General features: G+C 40.9%; 1 protein-coding gene across 2 annotated transcripts in view; it reads left to right on the forward strand.

Moving 5' to 3' along the window:
• Positions 1-21,471, forward strand: part of smarcc1a (SWI/SNF related BAF chromatin remodeling complex subunit C1a) — a 37,172-nt gene that overhangs the window by 10,962 nt on the left and 4,739 nt on the right. For both annotated transcript variants that reach the window (XM_034102344.2, XM_034102345.2), the window contains exons 12-27: positions 1,293-1,352; positions 1,475-1,512; positions 3,224-3,345; positions 3,999-4,070; positions 4,162-4,275; positions 4,762-4,915; positions 5,784-5,894; positions 6,124-6,183; positions 6,630-6,888; positions 8,367-8,528; positions 10,824-10,879; positions 11,830-11,983; positions 12,664-12,842; positions 14,778-14,912; positions 17,379-17,697; positions 19,403-19,528. In XM_034102344.2, the coding sequence (XP_033958235.1) occupies positions 1,293-1,352; positions 1,475-1,512; positions 3,224-3,345; positions 3,999-4,070; positions 4,162-4,275; positions 4,762-4,915; positions 5,784-5,894; positions 6,124-6,183; positions 6,630-6,888; positions 8,367-8,528; positions 10,824-10,879; positions 11,830-11,983; positions 12,664-12,842; positions 14,778-14,912; positions 17,379-17,697; positions 19,403-19,528 (2,121 nt within the window). The remainder of the gene's footprint in view (positions 1-1,292; positions 1,353-1,474; positions 1,513-3,223; positions 3,346-3,998; positions 4,071-4,161; positions 4,276-4,761; positions 4,916-5,783; positions 5,895-6,123; positions 6,184-6,629; positions 6,889-8,366; positions 8,529-10,823; positions 10,880-11,829; positions 11,984-12,663; positions 12,843-14,777; positions 14,913-17,378; positions 17,698-19,402; positions 19,529-21,471) is intronic.

The raw sequence follows: 21,471 nt of genomic DNA on the forward strand, positions 1-21,471 counted from the left end.
GCATCCTAAATTTCCTATTTTACTGCACATGGCTTATTTCTCATCAATGCATACATGCAGTAAATACATATGAACTCTCTTTATTATTTAGAAAGTGCTTCAGAAATCAATAACATAAATGTCTTGACATTAATTTATAAATGAATTGTATAGCTCTAGCCTCCCTATATCGGTGTGTGAAGTTGTTCCATCCTCAAAAACTAAAAACGAATGCTTCTGCAGTCTAGCTGCAGCTTCTAGCAACGGTCTTCTGTTAAAGAAAGGACACTGAATGTCCTGAATGTGGCATCACACACAGTCTGAGTCTGAACACAGCAGACAACGGGAGTGTTTACAACAGCATATAACAACTAAAATAGTGCATGTGGGTGCACACTCACATTCTCTGTCTTACTGTTACATAAATCCCATGAATGCATGAGACTAAGTTAGCTTAATTATATCTCAGTGATTAAGTGAATAATAAAGTTTCTATCGGGTCACTGTCAGCCTGTCACTCATTATTTTCAGGGCGGGGTTTGGAGGAACGGAGAGGAGACCGTGATCGCGGAAGCTTTTATCCTCCTGCCTTCACAAACTTTACACACGTATATATCGTCTGAAAATTTCTAGAGGGCATTCATACTCTGCAATCCAAGACTTAATTAAATCATCGATACCGAATCGTCCGCATCGCAATGCATCGTAGAAACGATTATTTTCAACACCCCTAGAGCTTATATAGATTTGTGTGCATGTAAATGGTCTGCAAAGGCCAACATCCCAATGTAATGACATCACTATGTAACACAAGCACTTCTATTGGCTAGAGCTCCAACACATTGTACAAGTTAGGCTAAGGGGCGGGACATCTCTAGGAAGTTGACCAATCACAACAGAGCTGGTCAGCTAACCAATCCGAGCATATTTTAAACTGGGGAAATTAGACTGATAAGAACATCCATGCACAGAAATTGCTCTTCATCTGCAACACACACACACACACACACACACACACACACACACACACACACACACACACACACACACACACACACACCATATCCCAGTTAAAAAAAGTAGGAAAATAGCCTCAGGAGCCAGACATGTAATCCTTTTCAAACTGCTCCCATTTGAAATGTCCCACTTTTACAAAAATCACTTCTCTCCCCCTGAACACACACAAAGTATTTCTCACTCCATTTATTTCAGTGTGTCTCTAATGCCTCCCTACCGATGGCTGAATTAAACTTGTATTAATATATTTGTTCACCCTTTTCAATCGTCGTTTCTCTTAATTTTTCCTTACACAGCAAACTCAAAGAAAGACAACGAGAGTACTCCGGTGAAAGGAGGGACTTTGGCTGACCTGGGTATGTATCTATTATGTAATTGATGTGGTTAGTTCTGTTTTAAAATAACATTTCTGAACTATAACACAATGTTTGGAATGAGTCTTGCTGCCCTTGTGATGGAAACCTGTTTTTACTTCCAGATGACATGGAGGATGACTCTGTGCTGTCTGGTGGAAAGGTGAGATGATTTACGACTCCTCTCTGTCTTCATCAAACTAAATACTGTAGCGGGTGTGAATGAAAGGGATGGGAAATGTTTTAAAGCATTTACAAATCACCATCGGATGTTATCAGAGCCCGAATGTGTACTCAGTGATTGTTCACTAATGCATTTCCCACATGAAGAGCCATGATACTCTTTCTATGGGAATTTCGTCTTCAATCATGTAATCAAAATCATTAAGGTAACGATGTGAAAATAAAACCGTTTTCGCTATAAAATAATAAGTTATATTGACCAACAAAGGAACTTTTTAACCTTACTATGTCTTCATCACGAAGATGGTTTAATCATGCTGATGACAGGATTGAATGTAATTTAATGATAGGACTCAATCCATATAATCTGTTTCTGGAATACACATTATAAAAGTAACAATTTATTTAAACTAGGGCTGTCAAGTTAACGCAATTCTATTTTAACGCCACTAATTATTTTAACGCGATTAACGCATGTGTATTTTTTTTTCCTCGGCCGCCCCGTAGTTTCAGAGCGCATCGAGTTTAAAATACCATCTACAAGCTGATGCTGACAGCCCCGCCTGCCGCCCGCTTGCGGCAGACCACACTTCCACGCTCACCGGCAGGCACGCGACTGGCCATCGGGAGGACCGGGAGGGTGTGTGTAATGTGGCCCGAGCGAGAGAGACCTTAAGTGCATTGTTGTTGTTGTTAGCATCTGGTGCTAGCTAGCTGCGCTAACGGATATAAGGAGCTGTTTAAATGAAAACAGAGGAGCGACATTTCGCCACAACTGCGCCGAGCACTTGACTTGATGCAGGAAGCAGACAGCGGGACATTGTAGGAGAAGTGAGCACACTCATGATTGCAGCGTCCAGGCAGCTCCTGTTCGAGCATATATGCCTTGAGTTGCACATAGCTCCAACGATCCAACACACACACACACACACATATACACACACACACACACACACACCCCATTTGTATTGTATGAGAGAGGTTCCAGGTTGAATTGAGGCGAATATTTGTAATGTTCAGAGGTTGTTGTTTAATATTCATGAGAATATTTGTCATTGTTCAAATGATAATAAACATTAGCATAAAGCATATTTGTCCACTCATATGTTGATAGGAGTATTAAAAACTTGAAAAATATTCCTCTAAGCTACATTTAGAACAGATAAAAAATGTGCGATTAATCGCGATTTAACTATGGACAATCATGCGATTAATCGCGATTAAATATTTTAATCGACTGACAGCCCTAATTTAAACAAAATGTCTAAGCCTGGAAAAAAAGACATTTCAAATATGGAAAATGGTCCCGACAAGTGTTTTTTTTTAATGTTTACTTATAATTCGCTATTAGTAATTTTGAACATTTGTCTTTTTGATATTTATCAACCAGATCAGGTCAAAAAGTGTTTCTATTTTTCAAAGTCTGCCTTCCTTCAATATTATTCCCATATTCATCTTTACTGAGGATGTGTTTCCTGTCGTTGGAGATGGAGTCTCCCCGAAGTCGTCATTGGGGAAAGAAATGAGATGAAATATATTTGTATTCCTCTGTGAAATATTGCTCAATTTATTTTCATCCGTGCAAACACTTTGTTGATGTTAAGAAAGCTTTAGGAAATTGGACTTTCATAATGTGTATTCGTATATAAAACGTATCTTCTTTATGCTGATGTATCTGTGTTGTGCTGCAGGATGATGAGGAGCAGGGCAAAGCTGAGATCAACCGACTGATGGACGCCAGCGAGGACAACGTGACCGAACAGACTCACCACATCATCATCCCCAGCTACAGCGCCTGGTTCGACTACAACTGGTAAGACCTGGGGAATAAACACGACGATAAATTATTTTTGATTTATTTTATTTTTTTCTGGTGGGATATAATGACTTTAGGCCTAAATGTGCTGTAAGATGGGTATTATAGTTGTTTTTAGATGTTACGTATTATTTGCAGTCTATTTATTTACATCGTGCTGTCTTTTACTTGGAGATAAAAAAATTATGAAGGGCTGTGCGGTTATGGCAAAACTCATAATCACAAATATTTTGGTCAATAATAGATATCATGATTATTAAAAACGATTATCCATTTACTTAAAAAAAAAAATACCATTTATAAAAACAGTATGTTTTTAACAGTTTAACTTTAAGTATAATTCAACTGAAAAAATTATTTAAAAAACAATTCAAATATATATTTTAATAAAATTAATAATCGTTTTATTTCGATTACGTTGTTTTTGTAATCGTTGCAGGCCAAAATCGAGATTGAAATAAAAATAGATTAATTGCACAGCCCTATTATGGCAGGCATATCATATAATGTGAAGGTTTGAGAAGATCACACCTAAGATTAAGTATTTACTTATACCTGTCATTATATAGCAGATAACAATGAGCTATAGTTCATTTGTACTCTCCTAAATTCATTAAGTATTAAACCTAAATGTTTTTGTTTTTTTATAGCATCCATGAGATCGAAAGGAGAGCCCTGCCCGAGTTCTTCAACGGAAAGAACAAGTCCAAAACTCCAGAGATGTAAGCTCCATATAAACACAGTAGACATGTGTAATTCTTGTACAATGTTACCTGTCTTGTTATACTAATCTCTTTGTGGTTCTTCTCACAGATTCCTGGCCTACCGCAACTTCATGATCGACACGTACCGGCTAAACCCTCAGGAGTACCTCACCTCCACCTCCTGTCGCAGGAACCTGACGGGAGACGTCTGTGCCATCATGAGGTGAGCACAGGGTTTATTTTTTACCAAGTTTGTAATTTAACCAAATATCGACATTACTTCTGCAAAGGCAGCGCCTTCCCCTGTCACGTCTGTCATCAACAGACAAACTGAAAAACATTTGTAGAGACAATGCAGAACATCTTAATTGAGTTCAATTTCAATTCATTTACATTTTCAATGAAGGAGATGATTTCCTGTTTTCATTCCACAAGCGTTTTTATTTCAAAAAGTACAAAATGTAGTTGACATGTTAACTTAATACATTTTGAAATCTGTTCATTTATTGATTGACATGTTTTTGTGGTATTAAACATCGGGAAACCAACAATATACCATCAACCCGCACTGTGCCACTCGAGATGTATACATTTCCTCATAGGACTCGATATCAACACAATTTTAAAATCCCCACAGAATTTACTCTGTTTGAATTCATTGAAATAATCTGGACAAAAATGACATTTATCATATATTTTTTCTCTCCAGGGTTCATGCCTTCTTGGAGCAGTGGGGTCTGGTGAACTACCAGGTGGACTCTGAGAGTCGCCCGCTGCCCATGGGACCCCCGCCCACCCCCCACTTCACCGTGCTGGCCGACACACCCTCTGGCCTCATTCCCCTGAACCACAGACCCCCTCCGGTAAGACTGACTGAAATATATACAAAGTGAAAGAAGAATAAAAAGGGGTTCGTTAAATTGGAGAAAACGATTGAGACAGCTTCAGTGCAATTCAGCGTATTGTTCAGATCTTATTTTACTGCTAGCATTATAGCACACAGTAGAATTTGGTATTAAAGGTCACCTATCATGCTATTTGTAGGCAATAGCATAGGTCTCAGATATATAAAAAACATGTCTAAAAGTGTTTTGCTCAAAATACCCATTCTAGCCATGCCTCATATCCCTCTATTCCACTTCCTGTTTCAAAAGTGTTGATTTTATGTATAAAGCTTTTTTATAAAAAAAGAGGAGGGGTCTGAGCTCATGCGGGACCGGCAGCTACCGTCTAAACTAAATGCTGCCGTGATGAAACGCCATATCATGGATTATCAAGGATTCTCTCTGAAACAGTCTGGAGCTCAAAGGCTTTCTCTCTTGTCGGTTAAACCACAAGGTGAGTTCCTTTCTACTTCCTGCTTCTTCACACACATGCTCTCCAGCACAGGTTAGCTCTGAGTGTTAGCGATGCTAATGTAAACACCGACCACATTACGTCCAAAACAGTCGGGCATTGTTTCTGAGAGCAACTTTCTGATCGGGCCGTGGGTCCACATTTCAGATGTTACGTCATATCGGACGCAAATCTGGATCAGCTCCGTTGTTCCCCGTTTTTAGAGATTTGGGTACGGAGGAAAAGAGAGAGGGTTTTGTTTTCTGACGCACCGGGGACACATGTTTATGTATAAAAGACATCACAAAGTGCATTTTGCATGATAGGTCCCCTTTAATGTCTCAACAGGCAAGAGTACCACGCCATCATTGCTCATGTGTTGTTTCCTCCCTCTAGATTCCCCCTCAACAGCAGATGCCAAACTTCGCAGACAAAATCAAAGACAAGTCCATCGACCTGCAGAACTACGGCCTGCGCTCCGACCTCTACAACAAGAAACATCTCAAGGTCACCATGCTACTGGCTTTAAAACCTGTTAAAAGTTATACATTGTTCTAGTTTGACTTATTTTGAAAGGTGGTGGAAGGATTTCTTAAAAGTGAGTTAATTAAAAAAAAGCTTAAACGGATATTCATAGGAGGTTATTTCGCTATTTTACTTCAAATTCCTGCCAATACATGTTCTTCTTGTCCTAATATCTATATTAATGTGATGTTGGTGTTGTTGTTCCTCACAGGGTAAAACCACCAACTCCACCAGGGACTGGACCGAGCAGGAGACTCTTCTGCTGCTCGAGGTGAGTCTCAAAGACATTAGAGACGAAAGTAAGCTACAATAATACTCTGAATTGTAAATACGACTGCTGAGCGCTGAAACTTAAACCAATCAGCTGTCATGAATACTTATGGATATTAAAGATGGTTATTTTACTTGCTTGTCGTCACCTATTTTCCTTTTCTATTTTATTTATTTTCTCACCTACTTGTCCTTCCTATTCCTCCTTCTTAAACTCTTTTTCTGTATTTTATTTATTCCTTTTTTTATTTGACTTTTTTGTTTTCTCACCTTTACATTTTAATTCCCCTCTTTTCCACAGTACATAAAACTCCATCCCCTCTTTCCTTACGACCCTTTAATCTGTCTTTCTGTCCTCCTTTTCCTGCAAACCTCCTATAAATATTACACACTGACCAGATAGAAAGACTGACGCGTGTTTAATTTGCCCCCCTCCACTTCTTCCAGGCTTTGGAGATGTTCAAGGACGACTGGAACAAGGTGTCGGAGCACATCGGGTCGCGCACCCAGGACGAGTGTATCCTGCACTTCCTGCGGCTGCCCATCGAGGATCCGTACATGGAGAGCACCGAGGCCTCTCTGGGCCCTCTGGCCTACCAGCCCATCCCCTTCAGCCAGTCTGGAAACCCCGTCATGAGCACCGTGGCCTTCCTCGCCTCCGTGGTGGACCCCCGGGTGGCGTCTGCTGCAGCCAAGGCAGCGCTAGGTGAGAACTGATGGGGGTGGAGGATAAAACTGCTGAGTCTCATCTTTGAAATGTCTTTTGAGCTCTGCAAAGTAGATATTTATGAACTTTCTTTGGATATCTATTGTTAATATGTGGAAATGTGTATATATAAATAATATTAGCATGTGATGAAACTGATGGATAACTATTTTTGACAGTTGCTTCACAAAGTTCAACAATTTTAAGTCGTACCAAATTACTAATTTATAGTCCTAAAATCTCTGTATGAAAATGGTGGCAGCAGTCACTCACTCTGTTGCACAACTGCATTAACTGTGTTCATCACAGCTGGTACATGTGGAGCTAATTTCAGTTGATTTAAATATTGCTAGTGGATATTTAACTGTTAATCATTTGTATGTGATTGATTTTCTTCTATTAGTTGATTTATATCTACAGATGCACGTACAATAATTATAATAAAAAAACAATTGTAAATCACAAAAATTAGAGCATTCGAGGCTGTAAACTTGAAAATGTTTAATTTCTAAATACATTGACTAAAGAATAAACAATATCTTAAAACAATCCTTTATAGATAATGAGGTCTTACAAATGCAAGATAGTAATTTTACCCACTGGCTGTCAAACTTGAATACACAGAGGGCCAACATTTAAAAATGGGTACTAGTCGAGGGCCGGACTGATTCAATGTTTATTGCAGAACGTATTGAAATGAACTTATTGCACATATTAAACCTGGAACTAACAAAGCTTAAATTATTGCCTATAGAAACAACATTAAATAATCAGTTGCATTCATTTCTTATGGCTCTATCTGCAGAGTCATTTCTTATGAGTACATTTTCCCACAGGCCAACAACAGCTTCAACAAAACTATTCCCCTCAAAGAACAAATCAAACCTGCCCTGTTGTCGTGAGAGAAAGTGCAGAAGGAAGCATCCATTGAACTCAGTGTGCTGCTCTGAGATGCTAGCTCAGATACTTGGCGTCTCATCTCGGGGGCAAGGTCATCAATGTTTGGGCTCAGGCTCTGAGCGGAGGAGACCCTCAGGATGGAGTGAAGGTGTGCGTGCAATATACTGGCGGCCAGATCTAATAGCAATTAGAAATTATCCTGTGGGCCAAAATTAAATCCACCACGGGCCTGATTTGGCCCCCGCGCCTCGAGTTTGACACGTGTGCTTTAGGCATTCAAAATATGGGGGAAATACCAAGAACATTATTTAGACCAATTTTGCAATTGTGATTCTTAAGTAGCTATTTTGCCTTTATCAAATATTGCGCTGTACTGTGAATTGGATATTGCACTAATCCATATTGTGATTACAATGAATTGTCCAGTTCTCATACCCATATCAATATTAGAATAGAATATATCTTGTCATCATACAAAGTACAACGAAATACCTTTGGCAACCCTCACTGCAGTAAAAAAATGGACGATTAAAGTCAGTTTTGAAGTTTGATTTAGTAAACATGCTCTCTGTGTGCAGAGGAGTTCTCTCGTGTGCGTGAGGAGGTCCCGGCTGAGCTGGTGGAGGCTCACGTGAAGAAGGTGCAGGAGGCGGCCCGCAACACCGGGAAGGTGGACCCGGCCTTCGGCCTGGAGAGCAGCGGCATCGCCGGCACCGCCCCCGAGGAACCGGAGAAGTCTGGTGAGCAGAACCTGACGAGTGTGGAAAACTAGAAGCACGAGTTAGTTTTTTTTAAACTGAAATATGTATAAATATTGTCGCCTGTAGTTAAAGAAGTAAAGACGTTTGTTTGTTCACCATGTTATGCGGCCTTGGGTCCCTTGAAAGGCGCTATACAAATTGAATCTATTATTATATTATTAATAACCTGCTAAAAGTGAAAGTCATGCAATCAAAATCGTACTAAAGTACGAAAGTATTGGCATCAAAATATACTTAAAGTACCAAAAGTACTCGTTAAGCGTAATGGCCCTTTCTGTTTTTTCAGTTTCTTTTCTTAGATTTATATTTTAGTTACTAAAGCTATCTGAAAAAATGTAGTCCAGGAGAAAGTACAATATTTCCTCCAACAGCAGTAGAGTGGTACCTCCAAATGGTACATAAGTGTAATGCTTTCCAAGTCTTGAAACGTATCATTTAGTTTTATACACATGAAATTGATTACTATTTATGTGTTGTAACGTATGTAGCCACAGGAGGGCAGCAGATAGTAGCAGTAGAAGTATTAGTGTGTGTGTGCATGTTCGAGAAGTGGAAAGCATCTCTTTATCCTCCCATCCTTGTTTGTTTCCTCCATCTTGGAATAGAATAGACCGTCTTTTTTCCCCCTGAATATGATGGAAGATGATTTGACATTTGTAGGCGATACACAGTTTTTACACAGCGACACACTAACATTGGTGTGTGTTTTCGCACCAGTGGATTAAAACAACAGCGGCAGATGGGCAGAGGTGGGGGAGGGAGGGAACTGGGTCATCACACACTAACATGTGCTTCTCTCTCTCTCCCCCTCAGTGCTTTCTTGAATTATTTCACTCGCCCTCTCTTTCACTTTTGATCTTTTCCTCCTCTCCCTTCTCTTCCACACACACATATTCTCTCACACACCTCTGTCACATTTGCTCAACCTGAATTAAAGCCCTCCAGAGCCACAGTTACGATCAATAGCTTAAATGTGTAGAGTGGCCTGAAGCATCTGACCGACACACACATCACAGAAATCAATATTCAAACACTTAACACACACTCAAGTGCACCCGTGACATAGTTTAACACTCAACTGTGTGTGTGTGTGTGTGTGTGTGTGTGTGTGTGTGTGTGTGTGTGTGTGTGTGTGTGTGTGTGTGTGTGTGTGTGTGTGTGTGTGTGTGTGTGTGTGTGTGTGTGTGTGTGTGTGTGTGTGTGTGTGTGTGTGTGTGTGTGTGTGTGTGTGTGTGTGTGTGTGTGTGTGTGTAAGCAAATGCTTCACAACCTTTCCTGCTCTCAAAAAATAGTCTTAACCTTAATTTTCTCTCCTGAGTTTCTTCACTTCAACACGATTTCTTTGCCGGTCTTACCCTCTATAAATCTATAAATGCACTTTCAATCAAACTGGATGATAAAGCACTGCTGCCCCATTCGGTTAGTCGTATTAAATTGTTTTATTAATCTGTAATTTCTTTGTCTGAATAATATGCATGTTAATGCAATCTGATCCTTATCATTAGGCGCGTTCACACCGCAGTACTTTTCCCACTTTAGTTCCGAAATGTTGCGTTCACACCAAAAAGAGCCGGAACTAAAATTAGTTCATGAGAACCTTTTTACCCCCTTTTCCGTCCCTGCTAGAGAGCAGGTACTTTCGTGGAAGAAAAAGGTTCCCATGTCTGATTGGCTGGGCGGATTGCAAACCACGCCCCGTAAAACTCCCAAAAAGTTTTGTGAAGCCGCCATTTTATTATCCTTGCATTAGCATTATTAGCATTAGCATTAGCCCAGCGCAGAAACGCAGAGAGACTAACTTATGGCAACACAAAATAAAACATGGGAGCGGTGGAGATGAGGAGGTGTCGGCGTTCTGGCGATTTACTCTGAAGGCTTCAGTAGAAGCTGCTGGGAGTCCCAGGAGCGTCTACTGAAGCCTGTCCCGAACTCCGGGGACTCCGGGCGGGGACTTTGGGCGGCCTGAAGTGGGTTGCGGCCTGCCAGTAAACCCAAAGCAGAAGAAGAAGAAGAAGAAGAAGTGACGTCGGCGGCTTCATTTGACTAATCCTCCCCCAGGAACTTATTCCGATGTGAACGCGATCTGTACTTCGTTCATGAGAACTAAAGAGTTCTGATGAACCTTTGTGGGAAAAGTACTGCGGTGTGAACGCGCCTCTTGCTCTTGCTCTTGGTTTAAAGTAGCAGCATTATAAGCTACAAAAAAAAAAATCTGGACCCTTTTTTGATCCGTTTTAGTCCGACATGTGTCTCAATTCTCCTCTACTCTTGCAGAAACCCCAGAGGCAGAGAAGATGGACGCAGACACAGACTCCCAGCAGGCCGATAAGGTAAGCTTTGTTTGTGTTTTACATGTGTACTACATGTCAGACAATCAGTTTTGCTTTGCATTTGAGAGTGAATCACATGACGGTAACCTCTGCTAATAAGCATTCAGTATATAGACCATTTCTTATTCTCAACATGAAGACAAAAGCTTTCATTCGTCTGTCACTGAGCACTTTCTACCCTGACTGTGGCACTCTGTAGCTCATATCAAATGCATAAATGTTTTAAAACTGTCCCAAAATATAAAGTTTCCTTTCCCAAAGAGAAAGGCTGAAGAACTTCCTCATGCATTTTCATTTTTAAACCTTTCTCCTACTCTGTTTCTAAAAGTACTTTTTTATTCGACCTTGTTTCAGAAAGGCCAATCTGCTAAATGTAATGACGTTTTTTTCTACGATCACATTGTCCCAGCTTTGCAGAGCAGTTTGTTAATAGCTTCCTCATTAGCATCCATTAACCAGTGTCCGACTCTTTCTAAATCACGGCGGTTGTCGTTCAAAAAGTTGACACATATTTCCATGCCACATGATTAGAACCGCATTTACCGGCTATTACTTCATTCTTTCATGTCGTTAAGTCACTATCAATTACTTTATATACAGGGGTGCAAATAACTAGTACGCAGGTATGCATGCGCGGCAAACATCTGACATGCGTAGCGTCACTAAGCGCCTTTGCGTACTGACGGACTTGTGACGGGGCTGCTGTTAACGTTGGCACACTGTCTCCTGGCACTCGTCTGAGTAACTCACTAAGAAAGTTATGTGCACCCCTGTTTATATAGGCCATTTGTCACGTATCTTAAGACCATTTTATATAGTTTCAGTGGGTTTAGTGGTGCTTTTGAAACCCAAAAGGTTTTCATTTTCTCATTTATGCAGTTTTCATGCAACACAAAATCTCACTTTATCTTTTTTCAAACACATTTATCGCCTGTTTCCTCCTCCTTCAGGCGGAGTTGAAGGACGAGGCGGAGAAGCCCAGCGAGTCTGCGGAGAAGAGCGACAAGACCGATGCCGCGGACAAGGTGAAGAAGGAGGGGTCCGAGTCGTCGGAGCGCGAGGAGGAGAGTGAAGAGGGAGGGGATGCCAAGGCGGCTCCAGCAGGTAACACGGAGAATCAGGATCACATGCTCAAATAAATCCACAAGCTTCTCGCGCATCGATGTACGGGGGAGGATGTGTTTTTGTATGCTGACCTAGCAGTTATCATTAGTTCCCCGACAGAACACCCTGATATTTCGTGTCCCGTAGAACTAATTAGCCACAAACATTCTTTGGGAACCGAAAGTGCTCGAATGCCGACTCATTTCTAGGACTTGGCACCCCTCCGTGATCTCGTAAATAAGGCTGCAACTAACTATTCATTTAAATATCGGTTCATAATGCAGATTACATGGTTTCAAGACTATTTTGTCCAATTATCAAGACATTGTTGAAAGGAATTGTCAGTAATGCCGTTACATACTTTAATATGTTGGACCAACAGTCCAACCCAAAGATATTTCGTTTCCTGCAACATTTGACACAAAAAACAGCATAAGTTTTGAACACATTTCTTTAACAATTAATAGATTTGACGAATGTATTTTTGTTTCAATGTGTCAATTGCTAATAACTAATCAACTCTACTTGTATCTATCTCTCTATCCACCTGTCTATCTGTATTTTTGTTTCAATGTGTCAATTAACACAACTAATCAACTCTACTTGTAATATACGAGAGACTGGTGCAGAAGGTGTTCTTGTTTTATCTGAAATAATCGTTACATCTCCCTCCCTGCCAGACAAAGACAAAGAGGAGTCCATGGAGACGTCGTCCTCGGAGCCGGAGAAGGAGAAGGAGGAGAAGGCAGTTACTGACGAGGTAGAGGAGAAGAGGAAGAAACTGGAGCACGACATCGGAGAGGGGAACATCGCCACCGCGGCCGCCGCTGCTCTGGCATCTGCTGCCACCAAGGCCAAGGTGAGATTACAGGAGTGCTGACTCGGCAAACACACATCTGATTTACCCAGAGTGCACCTTGTTGTCATGTTCAAAACGTTGCTGAAAGTCATTGGTTGGATCCGGTTGAGTTTGTGTCTTATGGCCACAATAGACGGGAATGCAGAAGACGTAAAGCAACAACTTTCACTCTTTTTGTCCATAAGTAGAAATTCTGCTTTTATATGTTTATATTTTTAAATGTATCTTATTTTATGTTGCAATAATATATTTTGTTAAGGGCAATCTGTAAATAGTGGTGAATATGTTTGTTAAGAAAGCGTTTCTCAAAAAAGAGTGAGAGGAAATGCTGTTGTCATAATTGTGTACTACGGTTATCTTAGTATATATTAGGGCTGTCCCGAACACCATTTTTCGGGCTCCGGATATTCGGTAGTAATCAGCAGCGAATATTCGGCGCGCACGTTTTTATCATGTGTAACGTTACTGTTTACGGCGGATAAAGCAGCTTCGTCATGGCAACTGGACAACAACTAAGCCAAACTACTACTTGCAGCATTCAGGTGACTTTTCATAGTTGTTCTGCCCAGGTTTCCGTTGCCGGGCAACATGTCCGTTAAAGTTTAAATCTTCCGGCCAAAATGAGAAAAGTGCCAGTCAAAGGTCTTCTTTGTTATTTATTGAGCTTTAAAACAAATTGATGATTCGATATTAAACAAACTAACTATAGTAGATTAACTACATTATTCAAAAGTGAACAGTAATTTAATAACACGGGAATAATAAACGGAGCCTCTCCCTCTCCTGACAGCCCGTCAGTATCATGCAGCTCGAGGATCAGTAATGAGTGACCCGACAGTAAAACTAAACATATCTATAACTAGTTACGGTAGTTTGAGAGGTAATTAAAATAGCTACATGTGATATTCTAACCTGAAGTGTGTTTTGTTCCGCTCACCGCTGCATGTGATCACGCAGAGCTGCGTGTCGACTCGTCAGCAGCAGCTGATCTCTCTCTCCCGTCAGATTAGACTTCACTCGCGTTTATGTCCATATCGATCAGACCTAGCTATTGAAAGCAATGTCAGGCGCCCAAACTGAGGTTGTGTATATTTCCGCATTTTAACAGTGCAATTAAAAAGTATAAGAATGTGGCAATTCGCCTTTATTGATAGCATACATGTAGGAAAAACAGAAATAACGAAATTGAAAACCGAATAGTAGGCCAACGACCGAATATTTGGATATTCGGGTACAGCCGTAGTATATATTAGAATTTCAGTTTTTTTCCAGGAGTAATTGGACAGGATGTGGGAAATGTGTAAAGAAAGCCTTTCAACGTAGTACATTTATTTAATTCCTGAGATTAACTTCATCATATAATATCTTAATAAAGTAAGAGATATCACAGTGTTGCACATTAGAATAGATATCCTTTATAGATCCAAATAGGAAAGCACGGCAGCATGTGAACAAGATGTGCACATGAGTTTAAAATAGACGGAAAAAATATAAATATTTATTGTTTAACAGTACAAGATGTACATCTAAGAATATCTAAAGAATGCACAATAAAATGTAAACAGAAATGGTTAAAACTCACTCTTATAGACGAATTTATTTATCTTTTTAAAAATGTTTTTATTGAAGACACATAGAAAATACATTTGGTACATTGATAGGTTAGACTGAACAGTTCAAAGCTACTAGTGTTCAGCTTAGTCTCTACTATTGTACATCAATTGACAAACCATACATAGATGGTCTTCACTTGAAGGCGTACAATAAGGCCAATTTATTTCTAAAAATATATATACAAAAGACGCTATATAGATTTCAAAATGGTTGCTTTGTTCTAATATTTACATTTCAATGCATCGAGGCAGTGCGAGTACCATATGTGCAAATTGTTAAGGGAATGAATCAGATCCTGACGGCTCGTGTTCTTCCTCGCAGCACTTGGCGGCGGTGGAGGAGAGGAAGATCAAGTCCCTGGTGGCTCTGCTGGTGGAGACGCAGATGAAGAAGCTGGAGATCAAGCTGAGGCACTTCGAGGAGCTGGAGACCATCATGGACCGCGAGAAAGAGGCTGTGAGTTTGAAAAAAAGCAGCTTACATATAACAAGTGTTGAATTGGAGATTACATGCGGATGATATCGGCCAACTTTGACCCTGTGCTGCTGCTCAAGCATTAACATTTCACCACTACACACTTAGTTAGGGCTCTCAGCTACGGTTAGTAATAATGGAGATCTGTTAAAGAGGCAGTAGGCTCAAGTAGCACCTCTCACTAAAGTGTAAGTGTAAACATTGATATGTTGGGGCTTAATCCAACGACATTTAACCTTAAAGAGGCTCCATTATGCTTGTTGGGGTTTTCTCTATCCTGAGATATCCTGTTACTATCCAAAACCGACCTTCTGTCACCCAGTTGCAAGTAGAAGGTAAACATTTGGAGTTCATTGGTAAATGTTGGCTACTGAACAAGTGGCTTTTAAATTAGTCTAAATCTAGCTCAATAATTCAAGAGGAGACACCGAATCGCTTCTTCTGTGAAGGATGTGAATCGAGAACAAACATTTTCCAGAGCACAGCTACTGTTTAGACGGGCAACTGAAACTGTTGCCTAGCTCTTTTGTGTGTGTGTGTGTGTGTGTGTGTGTGTGTGTGTGTGTGTGTGTGTGTGTGTGTGTGTGTGTGTGTGTGTGTGTGTGTGTGTGTGTGTGTGTGTGTGTGTGTGTGTGTGTGTGTGTGTGTGTGTGTGTGGGTGTGTGTGTGTGTGTGTGTGTGTGTGTGTGTGTGTGTGTGTGTGTGTGTGTGTGTGTGTGTGTGTGTGTGTGTGTGTGTGTGTGTGTGTGTGTGTGTGTGTGGCCACTCCCTGGAGACGCCAGTGAGAGTGTAAAACGGTGTTGTCATCGTGGAGGAGGCATTGGGAGTGCAGCCCAGTTTCACAGCTGTAAATAGTGCATGAAAAGGACTCTGGTTTACATAAGCTTTCCAAAGACTAGACAGAAATCAAACCTCTGCTGCTGCCATGCCGTAAAACACGGGATCAGAGCGGAATAGAAAAAGGACACAGGACGGTGTTACACTGAGTCTTCGCATGCAAATGTGCAAATGTGCAGGATACTGTCGTTGAGCTTTATAAACCGAAAAAAAGGATCTTCATTCAATAATTTACTTTTTAATCGGACAATCTGACTGCTAGGATCTAGCCATGCCAACGCTTTTGTTTTTATAATTCTAAGATTATTGAAGATCACAGAAGGTCAGGGAAACCTTTCAGACTTTCTTTTACATTCTGTAATGGAGGGAACGTTGGGGTTTTAGCCTTTGCAGACATGCTAAAAAAGCTGCTTTATTTGGCTAAGGAAACCCAGTAGGGGTGTAACGGTTCACAAACATTTACGTTCGGTACGTACCTCGGTTTTTAGGTCACGGTTCGGTACGTTTTCGGTACAGCAGAATTTTTTTATCACAAAACATAACATATTTTTTGGGGGTTTTTAATTATTATTAAACTGTGAATAATGTATTCACTCAAATAAATATAATAAAATAAACATTAAGGTCCATTTTGATGAACTGAAATAATAATAATTGTTTTTTTAAAGAAAGATGTACTTGTCCACATTGCTTGCCGAAAGGGCAGATCAGCTGGCACGAGCAATGTCTCCTGCTGTGGAGAACACACCCTCTCGCTGGGGACAGAGGTAGCAGATACAGCCAGGTAGCGCTTTGCTACCATGGCAACATAAGGATATTTGGCGTTTGTAATAGCTTTGGCTCGGTCTGAACTTTTTGCGAGTGGTGGAGGCTTAAATGCTAGCAGGAGTTGGGTTTGCACTTCAGTCTTTTTTCTTTTGGTACCGGTGATATTCACGTTCGGGTGATGCCTTTTCAAGAGTGTGCAAGTTTGATGTATTGCCAGCCGCGTAACCAATGTTAGTTGAACAATGCCGACAAACAGCTTTGGTTCGGTCCACCTGTCTTTGTCCGTCATCCTTGTACGTAACTGCGAAACCAAAATGTTCCCAAACCGGAGACTTCAATGATGCTGGAGGATTTTCCAGCTCAACTTTATCTGCGTTCGCCATTTCGACAGTTCTTCAAATTACTGACTACATTTGAACGCACCTGAGATTACTTCCAAAAAGTTTTTCTCGATTTTTTTACGCTAAATGTTATATTCGTTCGGTACACGAAGGGCTCTTTATCAATGCTGTACATTTATTATGTTGCTTATTCTGTGCACATGACATCTATTACATGTCTATCCATCTGACCCCTCCTCAGTTTCTTTTGCTGAGGTTTTCATCAATTTCTTACTTACTTAAATGTTGTTATTCCTAATCTGAGTCGAGGGTCCAAGCACAGATGGTGTTATACTCTACAGATGGTAAAGCCCCTTGAGGCAAATATGTAATTTGGGCTACATAAATACACTTGACTTAACTCCCCAGCAAATGTTAGAGAGCAGAATGTTATTCTTGGTGTTGGTAAGAATACATCTATTGAGTCGTCTTTCTCAACGTTTCCTCCTCTCTCTCCTCACAGTTGGAGCTCCAGCGACAGCAGCTGCTCACCGAGCGCCAGGCCTTCCACATGGAGCAGCTCAAATACGCCGAGATGAAGGCGAGGCAGCAGATGGAGCAGCAGGCGGCCGCGGCTGCTGCTGCTGCCGCCCAGGCTCAAGGGCAGGGGCAGGCTCCTGGATCTGGACCCCCTCCATCAGGCATGCACCCCGGAGGGCCCCTGCCTCACCACGGGTCACCGATGACCCACCATGGAGTGGCTCCTCCTGGGGCTGTCATGCACTCCGGCTACCCCTCCATGGGACACCACCAAATGGGCCCCCACCACCCGGGACAGACAGGTGAGAGACAGACGGAGCAGGGGGCCACTGTTCCTGCTTTTAGAGAGTTTTATTAGAAACGGGTTTATCCCCAAGTAGGTTGACACGTACGAGGAATTTGACTTGGCAATAAAAGTAAAACAAAAATTAAAAACACAGATAGAGAATTTGAAAAATAATAACAAATATAGTAAAATATAACGGTGTTTATAGAAATGGAATAAAAAATCGGCAGTAATCAAAAAGAAAACGGGTATTGTTGTACATTGGGTAATCTGAGTGAAATAGTTCACTCTAACTTCCCTATCAGCTTGTTTTATTTAGTTCTCTTCTTAGCTTTTTAATAATAGTTTTTAACATATTTAAATGTAATTTCATGTGTTTCTTAATGTGTTGTCAGTTTCATTCAGTTCAATATGACATTTTATTAAAAGCAGGACATATGGATTTTAATCTGAGTGATAAGGAAGTTACAGTGAACTATTATATCCATTTTAGCTTGCTTTTATATTCTTTTGGCTTTCTAATTATAGTATTTAAATGTCCTTTTATGTGTTTCTTAATGTGTTGTCAGTTAAAAAAGACATTCAGTTTAATATGAAACTTATGGATGTTTTCCAATCCAACTTTATTTATACGGCACATTTTAAAAACAACAAAGTTGAAGTGCTGTACATCAATAAATATATAAAAAGCAGCTTAAATACATTTAGACAAAACTGATGGGACAAAAAGAAACTTACGGTAAAAACACGAGACAATAAAACCATACTTCTAGCCACAAACTGAAAAGGCCAAAAACCTTTCTGCCATTGTTTCTTAATGTTTGAAAAGATCTGTTGATAGAGCGATCGGTCTGTGGCCAATCATTGCAGCTCTACGTTCCTCTGCAGAGTCTTTCTTTGCTGATCCGCAGTACATGAATAGTTAGTCAAATCATTTAGGTAACATTCCCTCTTTGTGTAAGACACCTTACGCCCTTTTGAATCTCAGTTACACAAAAATCTGAGCACTCTGGGTTCCCCCCCTCTATCACTCAGTCTAAAATACTTCCATTAAAACAAAGTACATCAAATATATATGTTGGGGCTTAATCCCATATATAAGACTATATAAAAAGACATATATAAATATTTAATATATATAAAATAATGTATTGTATTACATTATTGCCTCTGCATTGGATTATTATCGGATAGGGTAATAACTACGTCTGAAAGCAGAAGTCTAGGGCCAATGATTGCACGTCTCTTCAGTGAGAATGTCACAAAATGATTTAAAAAGTAAAAAAAAAAAAATGAGATTCTGAGAAAAAGGCACATTTGAGATGCATTGTGGGACATGTAGTTTATGGGCAACGTGCTTCTGTAAATCGACATGTAACCGTATAATAAACATATTATATTCTTTGCAAGCTCTTGCGGGGCCGCATAAAATGAAGTCGCGGGCCGGATTTGGGCCTTGGGTTTGACACCCCCGATATAAACGGTTTGCAAAGCCTAAAATCCCTGTGAAAATTAGCAATCGGAGCACTCTGGATTCTCCCCTCCATCGCTCACTCTAAAATACTTGCATTAAAACAGAAAGAGGATTTATTTGTGACCAGTAAAGAAAGGAGAAACAACGAAACCCGTTGTTGTTCCTCACCTCTGCCTAAAGGGGACTTAAAAAAGGAACCTCTCCACAATTTCTCCACATGTCTGAATCGTCACCTCTGTATGTTCAGGACCGATGGGACCCGGCCAGCCGATCCCGGGCCGTATGATGCCCGGCCCGCCCTCTGCCGGCCCCCCCCCTGGCGGCATGCCTCCCATGATGCCCCCACGCCACCCTGGAGCTCCCAACGGCATGTGTGAGTGCAAATCTCCCTCTTTCACACTTTGCTTGTGCAGCCTGCATGTTTCCATATATCACCATGTATGTTTGTGTACGTCAGATTTAGATGATTTGCTTTGAGATGTTTTTTTTCCTATTTAATTCACCAAAAACAGAATCATTTAAAAATGATTTAAGTCTATATGAAACCCACCACAAACAGCTTCGGAAAAAATAAGAATAAACACTGTGGCGACACAAACGCTGACAGCTGGTATTTACTTTCAGCTGCAGCCAAGCGTTTGTGTCATTGCTGAAAATATCATCCCACCACTCAGCGAGACTGTAGTTCTCAGCCTTAAGTGTGCATCCCCTCCAATCAGGCAGCAGCACGGTGACAATCAAGCAACAAATGATCTGTTTCCCATTGATTTTATCTTTTAATATTACTTTACTGCCTGTACTGAAGTCCTGCTTTGCTCGGAGAAACTTTAAAGGTCACCTATTATGCAAAATCCACTTCTCCATGTCTCTTCTACATCAACATGTGTCCCCTCTTCTTCATGTCTCTTCTACATCAACATGTGTCCCCTCTTCTCCATGTCTCTTCTACATCAACATGTGTCCCCTCTTCCTCATGTCTCTTCTACATCAACATGTGTCCCCTCTTCTTCATGTCTCTTCTTCATCAACATGTGTCCCCTCTTCTTCATGTCTCTTCTACATCAACATGTGTCCCCTCTTCTTCATGTCTCTTCTACATCAGCATGTGTCCCCTCTTCTTCATGTCTCTTCTACACCAACATGTGTCCCCTCTTCTTCATGTCTCTTCTACATCAACATGTGTCCCCTCTTCTCCATGTCTCTTCTACATCAACATGTGTCCCCTCTTCTTCATGTCTCTTCTACATCAGCATGTGTCCCCTCTTCTTCATGTCTCTTCTACATCAACATGTGTCCCCTCTTCTTCATGTCTCTTCTACATCAGCATGTGTCCCCTCTTCTTCATGTCTCTTCTACATCAACATGTGTCCCCTCTTCTCCATGTCTCTTCTTCATCAACATGTGTCCCCTCTTCTTCATGTCTCTTCTACATCAACATGTGTCCCCTCTTCTTCATGTCTCTTCTTCATCAACATGTGATGTCTCTTCTACATCAACATGTGTCCCCTCTTCTCCATGTCTCTTCTTCATCAACATGTGTCCCCTCTTCTTCATGTCTCTTCTACATCAACATGTGTCCCCTCTTCTTCATGTCTCTTCTATATCATGTGTCCCCTCTTCTTCATGTCTCTTCTTCATCAACATGTGTCCCCTCTTCTCCATGTCTCTTCTAAATCAACATGTGTCTCCTCTTCTTCATCAACATGTGTCCCCTCTTCTCCATGTCTCTTCTAAATCAACATGTGTCCCCTCTTCTTCATGTCTCTTCTACATCAACATGTGTCCCCTCTTCTTCATGTCTCTTCTTCATCAACATGTGTCCCCTCTTCTTCATCAACATGTGTCCCCTCTTCTTCATGTCTCTTCTTCATCAACATGTGTCCCCTCTTCTCCATGTCTCTTCTTCATGTCTCTTCTACATCAACATGTGTCCCCTCTTCTACATCAACATGTGTCCCCTCTTCTTCATGTCTCTTCTACATCAACATGTGTCCCCTCTTCTACATCAACATGTGTCCCCTCTTCTTCATGTCTCTTCTTCATCAACATGTGTCCCCTCTTCTCCATGTCTCTTCTTCATGTCTCTTCTACATCAACATGTGTCCCCTCTTCTACATCAACATGTGTCCCCTCTTCTTCATGTCTCTTCTACATCAACATGTGTCCCCTCTTCTTCATGTCTCTTCTTCATCAACATGTGTCCCCTCTTCTTCATGTCTCTTCTACATCAACATGTGTCCCCTCTTCTTCATGTCTCTTCTACATCAACATGTGTCCCCTCTTCTTCATGTCTCTTCTACATCAACATGTGTCCCC

The sequence above is a fragment of the Pseudochaenichthys georgianus genome, chromosome 16 (genome assembly GCF_902827115.2).
Source record: "Pseudochaenichthys georgianus chromosome 16, fPseGeo1.2, whole genome shotgun sequence".
NCBI classification, from domain to species: Eukaryota; Metazoa; Chordata; class Actinopteri; order Perciformes; family Channichthyidae; genus Pseudochaenichthys; species Pseudochaenichthys georgianus.